General features: G+C 32.7%; 2 protein-coding genes and 1 long non-coding RNA gene across 3 annotated transcripts; 2 read left to right on the forward strand and 1 right to left on the reverse strand.

The window, feature by feature from the left end:
- The first annotated feature begins 326 nt into the window (after window positions 1-326).
- Window positions 327-1,306, forward strand: LOC111703820 (uncharacterized). The gene is made up of 2 exons (XR_002765689.1): window positions 327-734; window positions 832-1,306. It is a non-coding gene; the product is annotated as an uncharacterized LOC111703820 (long non-coding RNA).
- Window positions 1,307-4,458: 3,152 nt separating this feature from the next.
- Window positions 4,459-6,157, reverse strand: LOC111703823 (thrombospondin-4-B). Its single transcript, XM_023475887.1, has 4 exons — window positions 6,050-6,157; window positions 5,562-5,607; window positions 5,028-5,096; window positions 4,459-4,765 (listed from the first exon to the last, which is right to left on the reverse strand). Exons 1-4 carry the CDS (start codon window positions 6,143-6,145, stop codon window positions 4,731-4,733), a joined length of 246 nt encoding a protein of 81 aa, XP_023331655.1. The 5' UTR covers window positions 6,146-6,157; the 3' UTR covers window positions 4,459-4,730.
- Window positions 6,158-12,757: 6,600 nt separating this feature from the next.
- LOC111703815 (clathrin interactor 1) lies at window positions 12,758-23,760 on the forward strand. Its single transcript, XM_023475878.1, has 12 exons — window positions 12,758-12,853; window positions 13,716-13,781; window positions 15,448-15,550; window positions 16,072-16,172; window positions 17,243-17,346; window positions 17,654-17,747; window positions 18,192-18,280; window positions 18,682-18,755; window positions 18,841-19,791; window positions 21,309-21,421; window positions 21,680-22,477; window positions 23,295-23,760. The coding sequence occupies exons 1-11, from the start codon at window positions 12,773-12,775 to the stop codon at window positions 21,749-21,751; spliced, it is 1,848 nt and encodes a 615-aa protein (XP_023331646.1). The 5' UTR covers window positions 12,758-12,772; the 3' UTR covers window positions 21,752-22,477; window positions 23,295-23,760.
- The last annotated feature ends 72 nt before the right edge of the window (window positions 23,761-23,832 follow it).

Raw genomic sequence — 23,832 nt, forward strand, 5'->3', positions numbered from 1 at the left:
CTCTGGTTTAGTTTTATATGATGAATCATCATCATCATTTGTATAATAAAGGTAATCTGTGCGCAGTACTTTCAGTATTCAGTATTCAGATCTATTAGATTATCATGTATCTATAAGATCTTATTTAGTACTCAACATTCAGTACTCAGAACTCATTACTTAATTTTTACTCAGCACTCAGAACTCTCATAACTCAGTCCTTAATACTCAGTACTCAGTACTCAGTTCACAGTACTCAGTATCCAGTATGCAGTACTCAGTTACTCAGTACTAAGTATGCAGTGATTAGTACTCTGCACTCTGCAGTACTTAGTTCTCAGTACTCAGTATCCAGTATGCAGTACTCAGTTACTCAGTACTAAGTATGCAGTGATTAGTACTCTGCACTCTGCAGTACTTAGTTCTCAGTACTCAGTATCCAGTATGCAGTACGTAGTACTCAGTACTCATGGATTTCAATACTCAGTACGCAGTGCTCAGTGCTCAGTAATCATTATTCAGTACGCAGTACGCATTACTCGTGCAAGAACTCAGCAATTTATACTCTCAGTAAACAATGTTTAGCATTCGGTGCTCAATGGATTAGATTATGAGACAGCACAGATATTTAATGTTTTCATAAAAAATTTAATTTAATATTTTGACAAGATGATCCTGCAAATGAGAGCTGTCTTGCAGTTTTCATCCTCAAGTCTGAAATATGTCGATGCTTCACTTAGCTATAGCTTTGCTTGGTATTAGTATTATCAATGTACAAATCGTATAATTTAGTTCTTGCCAGAAAAATATTTTAAAACTAAACCAACCGCTTAATAGTTCTAAAATTTACAGGTTTAGTTCTACAAAGGCCAAGGCGCTGCGACAGTATAAAGTCGACCCAGTCTTGAAAACTGATGCAAATTGAACATTTGTGATGTTTATCCCTTGTTCCGTGCTGAAAGGAAAATGTTTCGTTTAACTGTTTATGTTAAGCGTTTCATTACAAAAATATACAAAAGTTTCCTCTCCGTTCATACAAGCAGTTTGGATAGTTACAGGGTAAAAGTAGACAAAACAGAAATAGCTGAAAAAGGATTGGAGATGAAATTGTCAGTTTTAAACTTTGCAATATTGAAAACGACGATATCTTCCACATTATTTATCAGATAAAGGTTTAAATGTCCCTTTTTAATGATGAAATTACGTCTACAGTCCAGGAGGTGAAAATCTTTTCCGAAGAGGAGATAAAATGTCAAATAAATTGAACTTGAAGTTCAAGTTCAAACTATATCTGTAAATATGAAATAAATAAATATAATCTATTGAAGGACAGCTTTCATATATATCTTATCACTTATCCTCTAAAAAATTCAACACATCCTCCACCCCCTGCATCCCCCACAGGGGTTCAACACAACCTCCACTACCTCCCTTCTCAGCATAATTTTTCATACTTATTTTCTCCAGAATCATAGGAATAAATTTCAGAACAATTCGGTGAAAACAACCGTGAAGAAGGAAAACTTCGAATAAATTTCTTTTTACATTTCCCCTAAACCAAAAGGGAGGGGGGGGGGATGTTATCATGAATATGTTTAATACTCCTGAATTTATATATTCCCACATCTCTCTGTATGCTCCACATCAAATATTTTGGACACATTTATGATTTTACCCAGGGGACTCAAATTCTTGTACCGAGATTACTAAGATAAAACTTTCCTTCAATTTTAGGAAAATCTATAAATTTTATCTTTTTGGTCAATAATTTTAAGATAAGTAATAAAAGTTTGCCAAGGGCATGCTTACTACAAGGTGAATTTTTTAAAGAAAGTAGTTTTTTAGTCTAAAAGTTTTCAGAGCTTTCTGGTTATCACTGTAGAACTGCTCTTATTGGCCCATGGGTGTGATATATTTGCGTTTTTAAACTTTTGAAAATATGCAAAGTAAGTGAATTTTTAAAAATTTATTCCCCTCGCATCAGGTTCCACCGCAACCCCCCCTCCCCCACTTTCCCCAAATCCAAATTTGCTTTAATCTGATAAATGATGAAAAAAGTTGCGTTCATGTCGATTTATTCGTGAAAATTCTGAACTACAAGGATCATTTACTACTGAAACTATCATGAGAAAAAATTTAACCTAAAATCAATTTATTTTATTTAAATTAGACTCATTTTGATTATTTAAATGTCAAGCTCCTGAAAATTAGATTATATATGATACAGGAATAGTAAAACATAAGTTATAACATAAGTTCATATTTCTGAAGAATGAAAGATTTAACTTATGAAATTATAGTTTTGAGATTTGTAAAACTTGCCAAAATAAAATATCCAATCCACGATTTTCCCAAGTTTCCTTCATTGATAAATTAATTTGATCAATCGAATGTTTTTTTAATGAATTTGTAAAAATATTTAGTTATACTAAATTCTAATCTGTAATGCTTCAAGTCTTCTTCCATCACTCAAAAATGTTTTTGAAATCAATAAATCAATTTATTATCATTTTCTAAGAAATTTGTTTGGACCCTTTTTAATGGATTTGAAAGATTTTTAATGGAGTTTTAAAGAAATAGAAGAAAAAAACTTTTATGTCTGTTTTTTTGGCCACATCTTTTGAGGCTAAAATATTAAAAAAACTGCTTTTAATTTTACTTGAAAAGTTTAATGTCGTCATTAAAATCTAATTTTGTGAGGTTAACCCTGTAGATATATCTCGACTTGGTAACAAGAACAATAATAATCCAACAATTTTTTAAAGACAAGGAGCTCAGCAGTAGAGCTACTGAGCATTAGGCCTTTTTTAGCTGGAGTTCGTTAGACTGAACACTCGTTTAAACACTTTAAAATTTGATGATTTTTCAGATTTGTTTCTGTCATGAAGATATTTTTCAGATTTGTTTCTGTCATGAAGATTAATTCTTACTGGTATTTTTACTTATTTTCTAATACCTCTACCTTTGCAACCTCGTGTCGTAGACATTTGACATATTAAAAAAAATACTGAATAAAATTGTTTACAAAGCACACCATCCACCCCGGACTAACCAGAGTGAGCAGCATTTGGTTTCTTCTATTTGAAATCAAACGTGTTTTGGTTTATAATTCAACAATCTTTTACCTTACGGATTTGTTTATTCAAATCTTTTTTTTTCAAAATGCATATGCCGACAAAAAAGTATCCAAGACAAAAGGCTAAAAAATTATGTTTAATGGGTCAAATTGTGATCGAAAGCCCTTTCTGGAATATTGACAGAACCGTTAAATCCATGCGAGCATCAGGTTAATGAAATATAGGAAATATTAGAGTTTCTATGGCATAAGTTATAAACTTATGAAGTTCTGAATTACTTGCATTAGAAAAGTGTATATACAAACAAAATAACGTATGCAGTGAATCCCCAATTCACATGACCCCGTTTTCTGAAAACTAAAGCACTGTGCATGGTGTCATTTCTGTTGAAGATGTTTGAATCATGTTCGAGAAAAGTAGGATTGAGTGACATTTTAGAAAACAGGTGCTAACAACATACACAGGGAAAGGTCAGGACTGCAAAATATTCATGAAAGAAAACAAGATGAAAACATCTGAAATTCTTTTGAAAATATTTGTTTTAATAGATGAAAAAGGGCCAAAAAAAAACTCTAAACTAAAGCCTCCGTCAATTTGATTGTTTCAAACAAACTAGCTCCACTTTTGAAAACCACACATTTTTATCTTCATCAAACACATTTACGCTCTCGGATATATAAATAATTTACTCTAAGCGAAACCCTGTCATTTTTTAATGTTAATTTTTAGTTGTATCGCTTAGAAACAATAAAGATTTATATAATAATAATAATGAATGTAAGGAAATAGAAATCATAAACTCCGTATACAGTATTCTCTGAAGTCACATCCTAATTTTGGGTAACCCAGTATTTAGTAAATATTACATTGATGCATAAATATATATATATATATATATATATATATATATATTTTCTTTTGCAATGAAGGGGAACTGTAAATAACAAGTTAATTTCTCCAGCTTAAAGGGAATATATTACTCAAGATTTCTTATATTAAACATAATCCAGACATTATATTTAATTTGATTACATGATTGTGGGTGTCTGCAGCTAGAAACAAATACTAGGGAGGGGAGGGGGGATTCATTTCATTAAAATATATTTTTGAAGTATCCAAATTATTTTTTATTTAAATCAAGAGGCTTTAATGGGATTGTTTCTCAAAATGTAACGAAAATCTTGCCTTTTTTAACTGAATGCTAATAAATTGGGGTGACTCACAATTTTTATTAAACTTTCTCTTTTACTTGGATAATCTGAATTCATAAGTTCAGAAGATGATGAGATGCAATGCAAACCTACCCAATTAGGATTACTGCCAAAATTGCATCTTTTTGATTTTTGCCGCGGTATTAAAAAATTCGCAAAGTTATACATTATTGACAGATTAAACACATTAATTAAGATTTAAAATTTATTAGTAAAATATACAGACTAATCATGGAAAAATTATTAGTCCTGCTAATTTAATGTAACCCATTTTTTGGTTGAGGATTTACATTAATATCTTCGTTTTTTTTAGTTTCAAATGAAGGTTTAACGGATCCATATGATTTGATTATGACTCGACACTTTATAAAAGAAAGGACCATTTAAAATTGCGATAACAAACAAGAAACATATTTGGTGGGGTTTTAAAGTTTTCTACAGATATATATATCAGCTGATATCTTCACATCTCATCATGTCCCAGCCAATCATCATCATCTAATCAATTATTTTTTATCTATTATCAATTCTTGATTATTATTATATATACTTTATCTTTTTTATGGATTTATTTACATTAGATGTATTATTATTATCAGTGTTATTATTATTATTATTATTGATATTTACATTATTCTTACTATTATTACTAAATATTTATATTATTGTCATTGCTATCATTAGGATAATTGAAAATATCATCATGATTCTTATTATTATTATTATTATTATTATAATCATTTTTATCTTGATTACTGACCAACATCAGGAATTCCATCATTATCATCGTCCAGGTCTTCAGTATCAGGGATACCGTCATTATCATCATCTACATCAGGGATATCATTAGATCGTTTTTAAAATTATGTATAATACAGGGAAATATTTTAATATATCAATCATTCAATACAAGCAGTTATCATGTTTACCTAGATCATCTTCATCATGATCTATACAATACAAGCATTTATCATGTTTGCCTAGATCATCTACATCATGATCTATACAATACAAGCATTTATATCATGTTTACCTAGATCATTATTCATTATATCATGATCTATACAATACAAGCATTTATCATGATTACCTAGATTATCTTCATCATGATATATACAATACAAGCAGTTATCATGTTTACCTAGATCATCTACATCATGATCAATACAATACAAGCATTTATCATGTTTACCTAGATCATCTTCATCATGATCTATACAATACAAGCAGTTATCATGTTTACCTAGATCATCTACATCATGATCTATACAATACAAGCAGTTATCATGCTTACCTAGATCATCTTCATCTGCTATCCCATCCCCGTCTGAATCCCGGGCCTGCAAATTGCATGGTTATATTTTTATTTATTTTCAATCTTAAATCCTCTACAGAGTCAAATGTAAAACTTTCTAAAAGGCCCAATTTTGTTGAGTTTCCAGTTGTATGAATGGTTAAATAAATATTTTCAGTTTTGTATTTTTCTCTTAATCCCCAAAATAATGAGAGAAATGACAGGTAGCACATGTTTTATTTCATATACAGGGCTACCCACAAAGGATGAGATTTCAGAGACAAATGTACGGAATTTAAACAGTCTGTTTCCTTATATATAAGTTTCTCTACAATCCCGTTGTTTCTTTTTTTCCAATCATCAAAAATGAGAAAAAAAGACTATATTCAACTTTGGATATATATAAGAAGAGTTTCAGGTTGTCTCTATAGTGGTATATTTTGTGGGTAACCCTGTATCTATCTACAAGTTTTCTGATCAAGTTTTACCTGGACTACGGATACTAGGATAAGGAGAAGGAAGGAGAAAAGAAGAAGAATACTTAATAATCTTAATCCTGTCATCTTTAAAGTCTTAACAAACATTCAATGTTATAAGTGATTGAAAGTCAAATGATTTTTTCCTTTTATTTTGATTGTAAAAAAAACTAAAATCTAATATCTTCTATCTTAATAACCCAGAGGTAAGAATTTATAAATTGCCAGCGGTAGTTTTACTAGAAACGGATTGTTGAACTATTTCTAAAGTATTGACGAGTTTACAATAGCACAAATTAAATTATTTCCTGATTCTTAATTCATTAATTTATTAAGTCCGTCCTTTTATTAAATATTCCGTAAACCCCTTACAAACAGAAGTTTTGCTTAAATATGGCCAGAGGTTGCGTGACTTTTTAAAAATCTTATACCCAATATCAAGCAAACAAAAGAGCCTAGATGGTTAAAATCTTAAATCAAAGTTAAAATTAAATTTCATGAGGAATTGAATCGGTGAATCATTAGAATTTGAACCGGCTCTAGGCAGTTCAGCGGCCTCTCAAATTCATTAAATTCGGTCCCAGAGATATCAAAGCCCGGACGTGTTAAAAAAACATATGAAAATCATAACGATATGAAAAAAGATAATTCTTCTATACTACTCTACTACTCTACTATACTACTCTCTATAACTACTCTATTGCTTACAACTTTACTATTACTACTCTCCTACTCTATTGACAGGTTTAGTAAGACTGACCGCAATATTTTCTCTTCTGATGGCATCAATGTAAAGCTACCGGTACCGGCCTCTATCTATTTATCTGTCTAAGTATCTATCTGTCTATTCATCTATCTATCTATCTATCTATCTATCTATCTATCTATCTATCTATCTATCTATCTTTCTATCTATCTATCTATCTATCTATCTATCTATCTATCTATCTATCTATCTATTCATCTATCTATCTATTTTGAATATATCTGTCTGTCAACAGGGTGACCCTTTCCAGCTACAAAATTCTAAAAAGTTTTAAATTAATTCCGACCGATGCATGATGCATAACATTTTTATTTTAACGAAAGGCTTCAAATTTTATCTTGTACACGGATCATAAGGGGATGAACGAAATGATCGCAACTGTATTATAAATCCTTGTCATCATTCGGGATTATAATGTTAATGTTTACATATTCAGATTCAGAGTCATAAACCTCGGAAATAGAAAGAGGACTTTTAGAATCCAAGTTATGACTTTAAATTAGGGTTTCCAGCAAACGAAACGCTTCACGAAAAAATGCGAAAATTTCGCGAAAATGCGATAAATTTCGCAAAAATTTTCGCGAGCGAACGAAATTCGAAAATGAAGCAAAATGGTCGCGAAAAATGCGAAACCATTTTTCCATTTCGCTGGAAACCCAACAAATAGGTTGATGAACATGAGACAATGTAAACAGATCCATTTCACTTTTTAAGGGATTCAATAAGTAACTATAATAAAGTATGAATATATGCACTTTACCAACGCTCAGGGGCGTACGAGGGCTTTTGTTTAGGGGGGGGGGCACAATTTTTTGGTCCCCCCCCTTGGCAACATTGGTCCCCCCCCTTAAAACCCCTTTTTTGAAAAAATATTAATACCTTTTTTAAATTTTTTTGCCCCCCCTCTCCCACCTGGACTTATTTTGTTCACCATAAAAATACACCAAAAAGACTACTTTTTTGGGCGTTACTAACCTTAGAGTCTAAAAATTATTCATTTGCTTGAAAAACTAAAAAATTTTTTTGGCCCCCCCCTAAACATTTTTAGGGGGGGGGCAAGAAAAATGTGTGTTATACTTAAACAATAAAAACTAACCTTACCAACCGGATATTCAGTTATAAGTCAACACATCTGATATAAAATGAAACAAGAAATCTAGTCTGGTCAGGGGCGGATACAGGGGGGGCGGGGGGACATTCGCCCCCCCCCTGAATTTGGAATTTTTTGTTCTTATTTCAGAATAGCTTCTCAATAGCATGCTTAATTCGGAAAGAAACCCTAGTGCAAAACAGGAAAAATATCTGTCTTAATAAACTATGATGTGTGAAAAGTTAACCCCCCCCCCCCCTAGAACTTAGAGCTTTCACACTTTTCAAATCTTAAACTGAAGAGTTAAGAACATGACGCTATCAGGGATAGCGAAGTAAAAAGCAATATTGCTGTGTCCCCCTCGTACGCCCCTGCCAACGCTTCGTTATTGCTTTCATATCGTCTTCATATTCCACAGTTTTCTGGTTCTCACTGTCATCTGTCATAAACTACTTTTTTCTTTTAAATTTAGGCATCAAGCAACACTATGCAGTGTGCATGTTAAACTCGGGTTTAAACATTTTTGTAATTCGGTTCCTAGTGTTTACAAGGAATCCTGTCGTAGTATTTGATGTATCGAAAATTCTAATCGAATATTTAAAAATATTAATTTGATCTAATATCATAACACGTTAATAAAATCTCATAAAACTTTTAGAATAAAGAAGAAAATTGCTAAAATGTTACTATAAGGACATTTTGATGTTGCGCAGTGCATGAGATGTTTTACAAGGACATGTAAATAAAATACATGTACATAAAATACATGTAAATAAAATACATGTAAATAAAATACCTGTAAAAGATCATATTTAAGGATAGAATCCAAATCAAACCGCGCCGGTCTTCCATCAAAGGAACTTTAGACGATGGTTCAAGTGACCCTCCAGTTGTAGAGTGGAATGTCCGATTCACAACAATACCCATTTAACCCTTGACTGATTATAAGGTGATAATGATGAAGGACCTATCCTCATTTATCTGCAGAAACTTTTGTAATTGTTCAACAAACTGTTTCATAATTAAGAAATATTATGTTTAAAGTAAACATTTTTTTACAACTATACAATACATTATGTTATTGCTATTCAGACGTATTTATGACCGTAAAAACGTCTTTTGTAGGTATCATATAAATCCTGTTATTTTACTCTATAATTCTGCACCCTCGGTTCAAATACCTTAAGTAGCCAGTCACTCCCTTTAAGGTCTAATTTGTTTTCTGTGCGTGTAAAGTGTAGTTTTTTTATGGTATTCTAAAAGATTTGGTGAACAATAAAAAAGTGCTTATACTGTTCCACAGAATTAATAATGCATGATAAAAACGAATAAATTCCATACAGTCGTCTTTTAAGTCTCATCCTTTGTGGACGACCCTGTATCCCTTCTATTACAGAGTTTTAAAAACAAAAACAAAGTCATTTTACCTCTAGTTTTGACAGAAATGCTCAAAATAATAGAATATAATTATCTAAGAAAGCTTTTTCTTGACGGACGATGGGGGGGGGGGGGCGGGGGATTTAACAAAGATTATCAAAGCACTATAATGTTTAACAGAAGACATGGTAAAATTTGTTTACAAAACTACTATAGTGCTACTTTCAGATCTCGTAATTCCTCATAACTTTAAATTTTACGCCCCTAAATCCTGAGAAAGTAAATTTATTTCGTTGCATAGTAGAAATTCAAAATTATTTCTTCTCAAGCATTTAAAAAAAGATCGAGCTATATATAAAAGATTTAATTTTTAAATCGTACATGAAATTTAGATTAAAAAGGGAAAGAGAAAATCGGAAACCTTGTATTTAAAATATATAATTATCGTTCAAGGTAAAACTTTGCAATATTTTTAAATCGTTTTAAACTTTTCAAATATTCGGAAAAGAAATTAGCAAGATAAAAAATATTTTTAATCAGGAAAAGATCTTATCAAGTTTCTNAATCAACTTATTAAGTGAACTTGGTCTGTGTACACTGCAGAATATTTTATTTTCACTGGACTATATCTAAAACATGAGTTTGAAAGCCATAATATCTTTTAAATATTGTAGTGATATTACGATTAATTCCATAATTTAAATATTTTTACTCTTAATAAAAATGCCATCTCCTCGCTATATGTCTTAGAATTCATATTGTTAACCCTGTCTCCGCTCAGTGAATACTTTAAAAACATCTAAAGATAAAGCATAAATTAAAATTTTGTTGTGAAAACTTTTGCATACTTTTAAAGTTTGCTTTTATTGTACTTTTGAATATTTTTATCCTACAGCAAAACATAAAGGAAACACTAACCAAAAAATTATCGTATTGTTATTGTTATTTTACTTAATAATTAAATATCACAATTAATTCAATTTATTTATAAAAAGCAACTCGACACCCATAACACGGTGGAATAGGAAAAAACAAGTACACACAGTAATTTTGCAGTGTACCCAAACCCATTTCACTTGATAAGTTAAGATATAGGGTGTCCCAAAAAACATGGGAATTCAGTGACGAATTCGATATCGTCTTTTTAAATAATTCCTTGATTTAGTATAGTGAGACCTACTGAGAAAACTGTATTCTGTAAGAGTTTCGTCTGCTATGTTCACATTTTGTTTGTTTATGTTTTGACTGCATACGGTTGTACTTAGTAAAACAAGAAAATTGCAGTATACAAACGAGTAAACTTGTCCGTCTTCACTTTTCATCTTGCAGAGACGTTATAGACACATCTTTACAGTCTTTTACCCTTTTCATAAAATAAACTCTAGCAGACATAATAATACTATGGCTTTTAAAATTAGGTATTACAATGCCAATTCATAGCAAAGACGATATACAATTCGTCACTGAATTCCCATATTTTTTGGGACACCCTGTATTAAAGACCTGATATATAAAACTATTTGCTTCAACAAATATAACAAACAAACACATTACTTGAATTTTATCTTCCCAATCTTATTCAACAGTTTTATGGGGCCCAGTGTAAGATTCTTGATAATCATTTAATTTTGAGAAAATCAAATCATTTTTATACGATTATTCTATTTTTTATATTTCATACAGTGAAACCCTTAATAAAGAATACATAGAAAGAATTCATCAAATGTCGCATATTCTTCATTTTCTGATAATGAAATGTTGCGTTGCAGATATTTAGTTTTTTAATTAAATGATTATATATGGAACTCTTTAAAACTGTTCCCGCATATTCATGGCTATTTATTTATTTTCGCAAATACTTAAATTTACTTAATATAGTAAAAAACTCATTGAAAAATTGTCAAGACGACATTTTGATAAATTCTTCCGATGTATTCGTTATGAAGGGTTTCACTGTACATAAAGTAAATCCCAGATATATAAATAGAATAAGGCCGTCATAAGTTGATAATTCTAAAGAAACTTCTTTTTATTTTTAATTCAAGGTAAATTAATAGCCCTGAAATATGAATATATAAATATTAAACTCATTTTTCCGCGGCATTTGATCTTAAATATGTAATACGACAAAAACTCTTGCTATGTATTCTTATCTGGGATTCTCTGTATAAGTAACAATTACTATGAACTTGTAATTGTAAAGCTATAGATACAATTTTTTCCATTCTGATCACCCTTCTTTCCCCATGGAATCAAAAGAAGCTAGGATACAGGGTAGGGGCGGCAGGACCTGTGCACCCCCCCTGAGTCCTGACGGATTCAGGGGGTGCGTAAAGCCCACATGAGATTTCAGAATAGCTTTTCAATAGCACTTAAGGGAAAGAAACCTAGTGGAAAACAGAAAAAAATATCTATCTTAAAGGGGCAGTAAAGGAAAAATGAAAGGGGGTATAGGCTGAAAGCTAATCACTTTAGCTTTTCATCGAGACCCTTGAGACGCCTATCTGAAGTTCCTAACTCGAGAGTTGATACAAAGCTGTTTCAAACTTGTACGAAAATGCATATATATACAATTTCATATAGAAATAGTAGGGTTAAACAGACCATGCTCAGAAAAACAGCAATCAATCTGAATAAGATGATATCCCAGAGAAAGCTAATTGTAATTTAGGTTTACTTTTATATTTGTTGTTTCTATTTTCAATAGATTTCATTCATAATATTATTTTTACGTCCGTATTACTTGACAAGAAATTCCACCAATGGCAGTGCAGTAAAGTGGTCACGTGATACAGGCGGAGACACGTGCCCAGTATACTGCTCTGCCATTGGTGATACTTCTGGTCATGTGATTTAAGTTTCAGATTTTCAAAATTTTACATATATGAATTTTTGTATAATTATAACACAGTTTTATATCAATTTCTCGAGACAGGAACATCAGATAAAACTTTCATGGGGCGCGATCAAGAACTAAAGTGATTAGCTTTCAGCCTATACCCCCTTTCATTTTTCCTTTACTGTCCCTTTAAAAAAATTGTTTCCCTTTTTTAGTTTATAAATCTGGATTTGTTTGTTCCGAAATAATCTAGCACCCCTCTCATTTAAATCCTGCATCCGCCCCTGCTCCTCATTAATTTTTTTCTTTCACTAAAAGTTAGGATCTACAAAAACATATAATTTGAATCCCGATAAATCCCTCTTTTTCTCTGACGTGTGTGTACACTACTAGAGAGAGAGAGGCAGGTATATTATCCACAACTAAACCCTGGCAGTTACCTATCTATTTATCTATCTAACTAAATACTTGCCTAGATTGGTATTTGGTCGAATCCTAGGCAAATTCAAGCAGTAGGCAATGAAACACAGAAAACTAGTTTTGTTGTGTTTGTTCAACAAATATCAAGTGACATTTGCATTAACATAGTTACAAAACTCTCTAAAGGAATTTAAATTTCTACAATTTTACAGCTATGTCAGCTAAATTTTGAATGAATTAAAGATGTATAGAGTCAGAATTATAAGTTATTTCAGATTTAACTTGCTGGTTCTTGTGTGTACGTGTAATAAAGTTTATTTTTGGGTAAGTTTCATTGAATAAATGTAATAATATTAGTTACTGTAAAGTAATTATGAACCTTGTGTTTTTTATATCTATTTTTAATATGAAATTCAAATCAATATTCTAAAACCTAGATCTTCAATGTAGTTTTTTAATATATGTTTATCAAATGAATTTTATTAAGGAAGTGTAGAATAAAAAGATTAACCATTGGTCGCGATGAATTAGTTTGTAAGTTTTGTATAAAACACGTTTAAATGAAGCCAGACATTTTTGTTATGAATCTGGAAATCAAGCATTGATCGGGTCTGTCCTAGAGAACGATTTTTTGACACCCCCCGGCCCCACCCCCTCCTATCAATTTTGTACATGACCCCTTATTTTTCAGCAAATTTATTATTATTTATTTTTTGTTATTTAGGGTTGTTGGTTAAGACACTTTCTAGGTCGAGTGCTGCGGCTATGACAGGCTAGGAGGCCGAGCGCTGCGGCCACGGGTTAGGTTAAGTTATGACAATTTCTTTTATTTAAGTTAGGTTAGGTTAAGACACCTTTCTGGGCCGAGCGCTGCAGCTAGGACAGGCTAGGGGGCCGAGTGCTGCGGCCACGGGTTAGGTTAGGTAAGGATACTTTCTGGACCGAGCGCTGCGGCTAGGACAGGCTAGGGGCCGAGCGCTGCGGCCACATGTCTTACATTTAAGATCCTCTTACATTTAAGATCCATGTACAAAATTGATAGTAGGGGGGGGGGGGTTCCAAAAATCGTTCTCTAGGAAATTACCCATGGATCGTATTGATCTCCATCTTATGCAGACCTACGGATCATTTTTTTTCCCCACCTCTCCTTTGTAGAAGACCACCAAATATTCTTTTTTTATTTTAGATTGGTTGTGATACTCCTACTGTGATTATGAACATGAACCTGAACGGAATGGTCTCGATGTGGAAGGTTGGGAAAAAAAGTTTAGAATTGCATTATTCAATTGTTTGCCAGGTGTAAAAAATCTGGGATAGAATTATAAAATGTTTGGAAATAAAATGAAATCTCCCAAATTTCATTAAAATCAATTCTGAAGGAAATTAAGCTACGAATATTTGAATGAAAAGTGTTAAGCTGTCTCTAATGGGGGCCTTCTAGAGATTGATAAGACTGATCTATTTTGATATTTTCCAGGGGAGAGGGGGAGAATAATTGAATTATTGCGTCGTATTTTTTCTATCACCCCCCCCCCTGGAATTTTTTACAGTGAATTTGGTCATTTTTATGTCAAAACCATGAACAGCTTGGGGGAAGGTTGAAAATGTGTAAGTAATTTTTATAAAAAATATTGACTTTGAGTCCGCAGGCAAAATCTATTTGAATCTATTTTTAAAAATCAAAATTAAAGTGCTAGATGGCGTCTACCGCACTCCTAATTTTGCCAGGGGGGAGCCAAGTCCCCCCAGTTTTCCAGGGATGGGGACGTCACCCCAATTTTCCAGGGGAACATCCCCCCATTTCTCCACCCCCAATTATTTTTTCTTCATTGAATATCTCAATCATTGTTTCTGAAAACAAGTTTTTAAATTATTCAAAATCAAACCAAAATATCATTTAACGTAACAAATTTTTCTAGGTAACATAGATAGATTTATTTTATATTTTCATTTATTAGGGGTTATAAATAGAGTCTGGGAAAAAATCATCATCATTGGAGTACTATTGAAGAACCCCTTTAATTGGAGATCCCCATGGACGTCTCGTTGCAGACCCCATATTTTCATGGGAGACCCCTAAATTTTCAATGGAGACACCATATTTTTGTTGGAGACCCCCATACTTTCATTGGAGACCCCATATTTTTGTTAAAGACCCCATATTTTTATTGGGCACCCCCATATATTCATTGGAGACCCTCAGATTTTTGTTGGGAGACCCTCAGATTTTCATTGCAGACCCTTAGGTTTTCGTTGGAGACGTCCAGATTTTCGTTGGAGACCCTAAGATTTTTATTAGGGACCCCTAATACGGGGGTCTCCAACGAAAATATTGGGTCGTCAATGGGAATCTGGGGGGTCTCCAATGAAAATATGGGGGACTCTCAACGAAAATATGAGGGTCTCCAACAAAAATATGAGGTCATCAATGATGATCTGGGGGGCTCATATAAAAATCTGGGGGTCTCCAACGAAAATCTGGGGGTCTCCAATGAAAAAAAGGGGGTCTCCAATGAAAATATTGGGGTCTCCAACAAGACCTAATGGAATGATGAAAAACAGCTTCAAATAAATGATTTTTATCTAATGTTTAACTTACCAATAATGGAGGTGTAATTTTTCCCAAATTAAAAGTCATATTTTCTCCAAAAAGACAAAGTTTGAACATTGAACAATGAACAAGCTTTGGGAAAAGAATCAGCATAATTAGAGGAATTTTAATTTTTGACAAAGGGGCAGGATTTCAATGATTTTCGTAGAATGAGGGGGCCGGGTGGGAAGGGGGGGGGAGGTGATGGATGAAAATTGGACATTTACTTACAAGTTTTACCCCCTTTTGAATTTTTTCATTTCCCCTAATTAAAATACCCTTAAGAAACTGAGTGTTAAAAACTATTTTTACGACGATGTTTGTTAAGGTGAGAGAGCTGGTTGACAAAGCGACCAACATTGTGATGAACTATACAGAGACAGAAGCCAAGGTCAGGGAGGCAACTAATGATGATCCCTGGGGACCATCAGGTAAATACAGAGCTTGAAATCTCGGGATCAAGCCTTGATCTCATATTATGAAGATCTACGCATTAATTTAATTCCTCTTCGATATCCTGTGATAGTCATACCCTGCTAGTAAGTCTATTTTCGAAAAATAAAAACGATTTCACTTCATTAAATAAAAACGCAAAGAAATCTTTTGCTAAACGTTTTGACCATTCTGCCTCTGGGTCTCGAATATTTTTGAACGGTATAATATACTTGGTTGTGTCAGTGTGTTCCTTTTCTCAAAAATTGGACTGTTTAAAGTACTTTGAAGTTGGTAAACAATCTCTTGAGCAGGGGTGTATAGTTTCTTTAAAAATTATTTCCCACTTTTGGTAATAATTTTTTCCCCTTTGGGTAAAACATATCAAAAAGGATTAAAAAGCTTGTCCTTTTTTTCTATCCTGATCTTTAAAAAAAATCTTTAAAATATACACCCCTGTCCTTGAGTTAAGAAAAGAAAACCTTTAATAATGTCAGTGAATAAGTGAAATCTGGTTTAGGCCAACAGATGCAGGAAATATCAAATTTTACCTTTGCCTACGAAGCATTCCCTGAAGCTATGGGGATGCTTTGGAAACGGATGCTCCAGGAGAACAGACAGGTATAGAAGCACCTTTATATTTAACTTTTATTTCTGTATTTTCTTTATGAAATTTCAAAACTAATTTCATTTTTAATTCTCATGCTAGCCGGACAATACACAGGTAACAAACAAATTTATTTACAAAAAAAAATCAAAATTAGACATCAATTTTCCACCTCCCGCTTTTAAATATTATTATTTCCCCATAAAAATTATTCTTCCCCCTATTTAGCGAAAAAAAAAGATTAAAAATAATTGACTTTTCTACAAGAATATACATTTTTTTTAAATAGATGAACCAAGATCTAGACGAAAAGTTTCAGAAAAGTTAAAACATTAATTTCTATCTTGAATAAACGGAAAATTATTAAAATGAAACCAAAGTGAATTTCTCGTATATTTTCTATGATGGATTTAGCTTCGTCAGTCAGAGAGTTTTTAGATGAAATTCTATTTTATAAACATAATTTTTGATTTATCATTTGGACAATTATCATCTACTAAAGGAGTGCATACAACATCTCTGTTTTTCTGCTTGTTTGTAGGTTCGATCATAACTCTTGAATCCTTTGACAGATTGGCCTCAAATTTTGATTGGAAAACTCGTAGAACCACGGAAATGTTCTTAGCTTTGTTTAAGACTTCTAAGTTGAATATGTTGACTTTTACGGGAAATTTTGGTTCTAGGCAATTCAAAACTTGGTTCCCAGGGGCGTAGTTAGGAATTTGTCAAGGGTCGGGCTTAACATTTTTTTTCCAGGGGGAGGGGACTCAGCACCCTTTTTTCCCGCACCCTTTTTTTCCCGAAAACCCACTGAAATCCATAGATTTCCCTGGTCTATGGGGGGGGGGCTTAGCCCCCATAGCCCCCTCATGACTACGCCTCTGTTGATTCCCAAGCTAGTTTTTTTATGTGTACACATATATTTAAAGGATGTTACTTCAATCAATGCAAACAGAAGTAGTTGTAAATCAATGAATGGGAATCTATTTATACAACTGTTATATAAGTAAACAACAGGTTTAAGGTTTCAATACAGGAATATATATATTATATATAGTTTGTTAAAAACTAATTTTAATTTCAGAATTGGAGGCGAGTGTATAAATCTCTACTGCTGCTGGATTATTTACTAAAGAATGGATCGGAGCGTGTTGTAACTTCAGCCAGAGAACATCTATACGATCTTAGGTTTACGCCACGATTTTTTAATCCTATTTTTTCAAATAACAAAAATAAAGTGAATATTTTTTTGCCACTGAAAATAATAAACATCTTAATTGAATATAAAAAATTTTTCTCTCTGAAAAGCAAAAATCATCTTCAGTATACATCACAATTTGTTACTTATATACTTTTTTTAACTTAATAAAAATGTTATCGATTTAGTCTTCCCTTTTTCTGTCATTGAAACAACATCTGAAAATCTATTTTTTTCCAATAATCAAAAGAAATAAGTGAAAAAGTATGAATTTATTGAAAAATATATTATTTTCAGGTCTCTAGAAAACTATACTTTTGTTGATGAGATGGGGAAGGATCAGGGTGTAAACATCAGACACAAGGTTACAGATATGCTGGACTTTATACAGGTATTTCATGCATTCCATATATTTTTGTTAAACCATATTTGAAACCCCAATATCAGAAACTCTAATATCAGAAAAATCGACATAAAAAAATCCAATATCAGAAACCAATATTATCAGAAACCCATAGTAGAAGAAAACAATTTAAAGAAATCTAGACTATTTATCAAAAATCACAATATCAGAAAACCCAAGATCAGAAAATTCAAAATGAGAAACCCAATATCGGAAACCCAACATAAAAAAAAATACTATTAGAAAACTAAATATGAATATACACAATATAAAAAACACTATCAGAAAACCCAGAATCGGATATCTCATATTAGAAAACCTATATCAGAAAAAAAATATAAAGAAATCTATGGTATTTATCCTTGACTTAATTAACCCAACCGCCAATACGCTTGAACCGTCCTAATATACCATCAATATGTTCTACTGTAGGATGATGAGAGGCTACGTGAGGATAGAAAGAAAGCGAAGAAGAACAAGGACAAGTATGTTGGAATGTCAAGTGATTCTATGGGATTCAGGTAAAAATATTTTCTTTACGTTTTCAATCTTTGAATCCTAACCGTTTATGATTTGACACATGGCTCCTGGTTTTCTTCTCTTCTGATTCCATCTTGTCAGATCTTGGAAGTATTCGATTTGCTTGATATTATTTATTTGGTAGATTGGAATTTGTCCAGGGGGGGGGATGCAGAACATTATTAGGGTCCATAGTTTTCTATCCGGGACAGACTCAGTCCCCATAAATCCTCCACCGGTATCTGCCCCAGACACCGGTAGTGAACCCAATATCCTTACGCGACCCTATCCCCTTCCACAATCCACATCACTCGCAGCTTTCTATCGTAACTTTCATCCACGTACGGGAGAAAGTATAGTATAATTAGTGACAAACTTTAAATTATTAATTATTACTGTTCAGGTCTGGAGGTGGAGGGGGAGGCTGGGAATCTGATTGGAAAGGAACTACTGGAGGAAACTTTGGATCTTCGTCAGGTAAAATCATGATTAATCCACACCAGTTGTTTTAAAGAACCTTCATCCATAATTTAAAATAAATTTTTTATTTATCTACATTTAGGGAGAAAATATGATAGCGACGACGAAGACAAAACGAGTGAGAAATCAGCACCCGGAGCATCAGACTTTAAAGATGAAGATGATTTTTCTAAGATTAGATCATCTCTACCTAGTAAACCCAGCGGGGGGTCAACTTCAGATTTTAAATCGACAAGCGCTAAAACTGGAAAATCCGGGAGACCGATAAAGAAGGTTGATCTAGGAGCAGCTGCAGTCTTTGCAGCTAAAACCCACGAGGAAACAAATCAGCAGCGTTCAGTAAATGCGGGAAAAAACGACAAAATGGTGGATTTATTTTTCTCTGAAAGTGGACCTAAACCAACTCAACCAGATCATGAAATTGACGATTTTGATCCTAGAGCCAGCGATTATGCACCTATTCAAGACGCCTTAGATGGTGACTCATTTTCTAGCAATCAGAATGATTCTAACGGCGGATTTGCCGATTTTTCCTCCGCCTTTGAGGCTCAGGAATCCAATGTTAAGCAGGAGGTAGGAGAAGATTTGTTTGGTGGATTTAATACTACTCAACCAAGCTCTGCAGGACTTGATCTTTTCTCAGGAGTTGATCTTCCTGCCCCAGTTCCTTCTCTTCCAGTTCAACCTTTAGCTCAAACATTTTCATCCGTCCCAACTCAAGCTAACCCAACTAACCCAGCCTCGTCAATGGATCTACTAGGTGGGCTGGACTTTGCCACACCTTCTTTTCCTCCGATGGGTGCACCGCAGCTAATGGGTGTGTCCCAACCTGTAATGAGTGGGCAATTTATGGGACAGCCAGCAATGGGACAATCAGTGATGGGCATGCCTGGGTTTGGAATGATGAGTGGAGTAGGTCCATCTTCTTTACCTCTGCAGCCTGCCAGCAGTGCCTTGTCAGCCCCTAAACAACCAAACGGTCAGCAGATGAATGGGAATAGTGTTCATGTTGGTAGTACATGGCAGGATCTAGGTAAAACAGGACAACTTTTTGGAATTAAAAATTAAAACTTAAGTTATTTTTAAAAACTTATAAATATTTTTGTGAAATTGAAAAGGGGTAAAGGCTAAACTCGAATTGTTCAGCACTGTGCTCTAAATCGACCCAAAAAGTCGACCTCGTGTGACTTAAAATTTTCTTTCTAAGATGTTTATGGTGATCAGAATCTGATTTCACAAAAATCTGAACACACTTCCCAATAATGCTTGAAATATAAAAATGGCCAAAAGTATACAAAATGTGTATTTAATCAAAAAATGTTATTTCTACGACCCAGCATTTCTACATGCTAAAAGTAATGGTGGTCATCGAAATTCAATTTACAATAAGTATATAAAAAAATAAAGTTATTGCCGATTTTTATTAATTTATTTTAAAATCTAAATTTGACCAGAGAAAACATGGAGGATTATGCAATAATAAAGTTAAATGTGAAGTGATAAATATATTTTGAATAACGTAATAATACAATAGATAAAGGAGCTAATAGGAGAAGTTAGAAAGATTATCATAGAAAAGAAAGATTTGTATTTAGAACAAAGTATATATCGGGAAGGTGTATGAATAAAATGTATCAGAGATATGAATATGAAATAGGTCAAGTTATAAAAAAGGAAAAATATTTAGAAAACGTTTAAATTAAAGAAAAAAATGAAAGACATAAATAAGTGGGCGGTAAAAAGGATAAATAGATAAAAGAAAAGAAGAAATGAGATGACCACTGAGTAAAAAATTATGATAATATAGATTTAAAAGTTCTATATTGTAAGAATCATTGTGTGTATTTTATTATTCTCAATTATGGCTTCCTTCTTTCTTTCAATCTTACTTTGACTTTTAATTTGTTCTTTGAAATCTCAAAATTCACCTTTTTTATTTCCTTCTTAATTCTCCTATTTATTTTATTCCTTATAGCAATGTTTATCTTTTATTTCAACTTTCAATTGTATATTACTATTTTTCTCTCCTTTATATTTCGTTAAAGTTTATTACTATTTATATCATTGGCAATAAAACAATCTATTGTCCCGTTACGGAATAGATATTTATATATCGCCAACTTACACAAAAAACCCATAATTTAAAGACTTAATTATTTTTGGCATTTTTTTTTTTGGGGGGGGGGGTCATTAAAGTAAACTTTTTTAATCTAACAATTATTTTTGCATGATTTGGGGGCATTTTTTGGGTCCTCCATGTGTGTTCAGATTTATGTGAAATGGGATTCTAACCCACTAAACCATTATACGAGTCATGACCAAAGAAATTTTCAAAGTCAAACGAGGTTGACCTTTTTGGGGTCGATTTGAAGCACAATGTGAGGTAACCGAGTTCAATGTTAAATGTTTTTATTGCAAAAAGTAATAGATCAGATTGAAATTAACTGAATTAGGACCTCACACAAAGTCCCTTCAAGCTTATTTTTTCTTATATTTCCAGCTATTTTTTCAATATTAATTTAAGGATATCTCATAAATTCTCTTATCTAGGGAACTTAAACAATTCTTTGTTGAACTTCAGCCTGGATAAGGATAAGAAGAAGACGAGCAGTGTACCCATGAACTCAATGTCAGCCCCTCGTCCTACCATTCCTCAAACACAGGTATATCCTACTTTTAAATAGGATTGTTCCAGTATTTCTATCCGTGATTTAAATCAATTCGTAAATCCGTTGATTCGCAGTCTTTTTTTTTATGAAATTTCGGTTAAAAATATATAAACATCATGATCATTACTTATTGTGTAAAGATTATCTTCCTAAAAGGTTAAACTCAAAAATTTAAACCTTTTTTCTATTTTTCCGAAATTCCGAAATTTTAAAAAGACATGTTATGATTTTAATTGAGTTTTATCTTTATAGACGATCCTGGGTACAAATGTTCCATCACAGACAACTCAGCAATCCTTTGCTGGATTAGACTCACTGCTCTAACCAGTTATCAGCATTTAGCACTCCAACCTCCCTCCACCGACTACCCAGCTATCATCATTCAACACTCCAACCTCCCTCAAGTTGTTGAACAGTTATCAGCATTTAGCACTCCTACCTCCCAGCGGCCACTAATAACCAATTAACAAACATCATTGAGGATCCAACCTCCCTCCGGCTTCTAACCAGTTAACATCGTTCAGCACTCCAACCTCTCTCCAGTCTTTAACCAGTTTCAGCATTTAGCACTCCAACCTTCCTACGGCCACTAACCAGTTATCAGCATTCTGCACTCCAACCTCCCTCCGGCCATTTAACATTTATCAGCACTCCCCCATCACTTCGCAGCAACCTTTAACCCTTTAACAAACACAATTCTAGATTTCTACTGAACAACTTCTGAATCACTTTCAACCTTTGATCCATTGCATTTCTAAGTTTAAAACATTCTCCTTCGCCATATCCATGTCCCATGGCAATCACAATATGTTAGGAAAAATCCATTTTGCATTTTGCATATAGTCGATTACTTTAAAATTTTATTTATTGATTGCCTTAAGTTTTTGTTTTTCCAAACGTTGAAACTAACAGCCTGGGAAAATATACCTATGAATTCTATTTCATCAGGGAGACATCTAGTGGTTAATTTTTGATGAATCTTTTTAGACCTGGCGCCAATTGATCAATGAGGTTCCAACCGCTGATATTTATCATTGAACCCATTTGTAGGTAAACGTAATCAATCAATGAGTACTTAAGCTAATCAATCAATCTTTTCACCCTGACAAATTAAGCATTGCGACCGTTTGACAATATCGAATAAGCTCTCCTTGTATCTTGTAAAGCAGTTAACCCTTTTATACTCATGCAATAAGTATAAATAACTTGAATAGAATTAGACTCATTTTAATGCAAAAAGAGCCTAAGATGGCTTAGTTTTTAACTGAACGTCGGAAAATTCCTAATTCTATCACAAAGTCTGGAGACATTTCATTTGACCCAAAGAAAAGACGGAAATCAAGACAAAGGGTGAAGACTGGTTGTGGCCTTACTCTTTCATTTTTTTAAATCCCAATTTCTTTATTTAAATCCTGAATTGTTCCGTAGAATAGTGCATTTGTTTAAACAGGATCCAAAATACAATATCGATTATGTTAAAAATCACATAAATAAGCATTTAAATGCTCTTACTACTTCATTCGCAAAGCATACATTTTTCGAGATGGATTTTTGTAAATGTACATAGATCGTGGATTTATTAGGAGCGTTGATTTAATTTATTCTTGATTCTTAAAAAAATATTTTTGTTAAATCCTAGTTGCAAAAGTCCAAATTTTTTTATTTTACTTTTCGATTTCCTTCTTAAAAAAGCAATATATTTTTTTCCGTTATATTTTACCCTTTATTTAAAAATTTATCGGCCAGTTTAAGAATATGAAAGTATTGGAAACTAAATTTTTATTTTTGCGCGATCGTCTATCCAATGTTCTGGGTTGTGATGCAAACAATCAAAGTAATTTGAGCTCCGTGTTTAATATGTTTTTAGATTCAGTAATAATATCAACAGTCCAGTGATAAGCAGATCCCGTGCAGTGAAAATGAGCAAAAATAATTGACTATTCTAATTGCATAATACTAAAAAAAATAGTGTTTATAAAAATGTTACGAATTATAAAAAATTTGAAAATTGTTTGCAACTTAAAAAGCCAGTTTTTGAATTAAGGGTCTGCTCAGATATTTTTGCATTACAAAATATCATACTCTTGATATCTCCCCCTGATGGTCAAATATCTGAACATTCACTTTATTTTGTCATTGTTGGAGGAGTACAACAACACAAACTATAAATGTGATAATTTAAAAAATGAAATGTTTTAAAACCTGAGTTTGAGATTCGGCAAACTATGAACTAAAGAATGCAAGCGAAGGTTTTCTACTGGTCTTATTTTCCAGTCAATTTTATCAACTATCCGAAGGAATGCAGTTTTTTATCTGAAAACATTGGAACAGGGGTATTTAGATATTCTACAAAACTATTCACATTTTCCTTAAAAAATGATACTTCAAGCTTAAGTTGAAACGTT

Source organism: Eurytemora carolleeae, unplaced genomic scaffold, assembly GCF_000591075.1.
Source record: "Eurytemora carolleeae unplaced genomic scaffold, Eaff_2.0 scaffold579, whole genome shotgun sequence".
NCBI lineage: Eukaryota > Metazoa > Arthropoda > Copepoda > Calanoida > Temoridae > Eurytemora > Eurytemora carolleeae.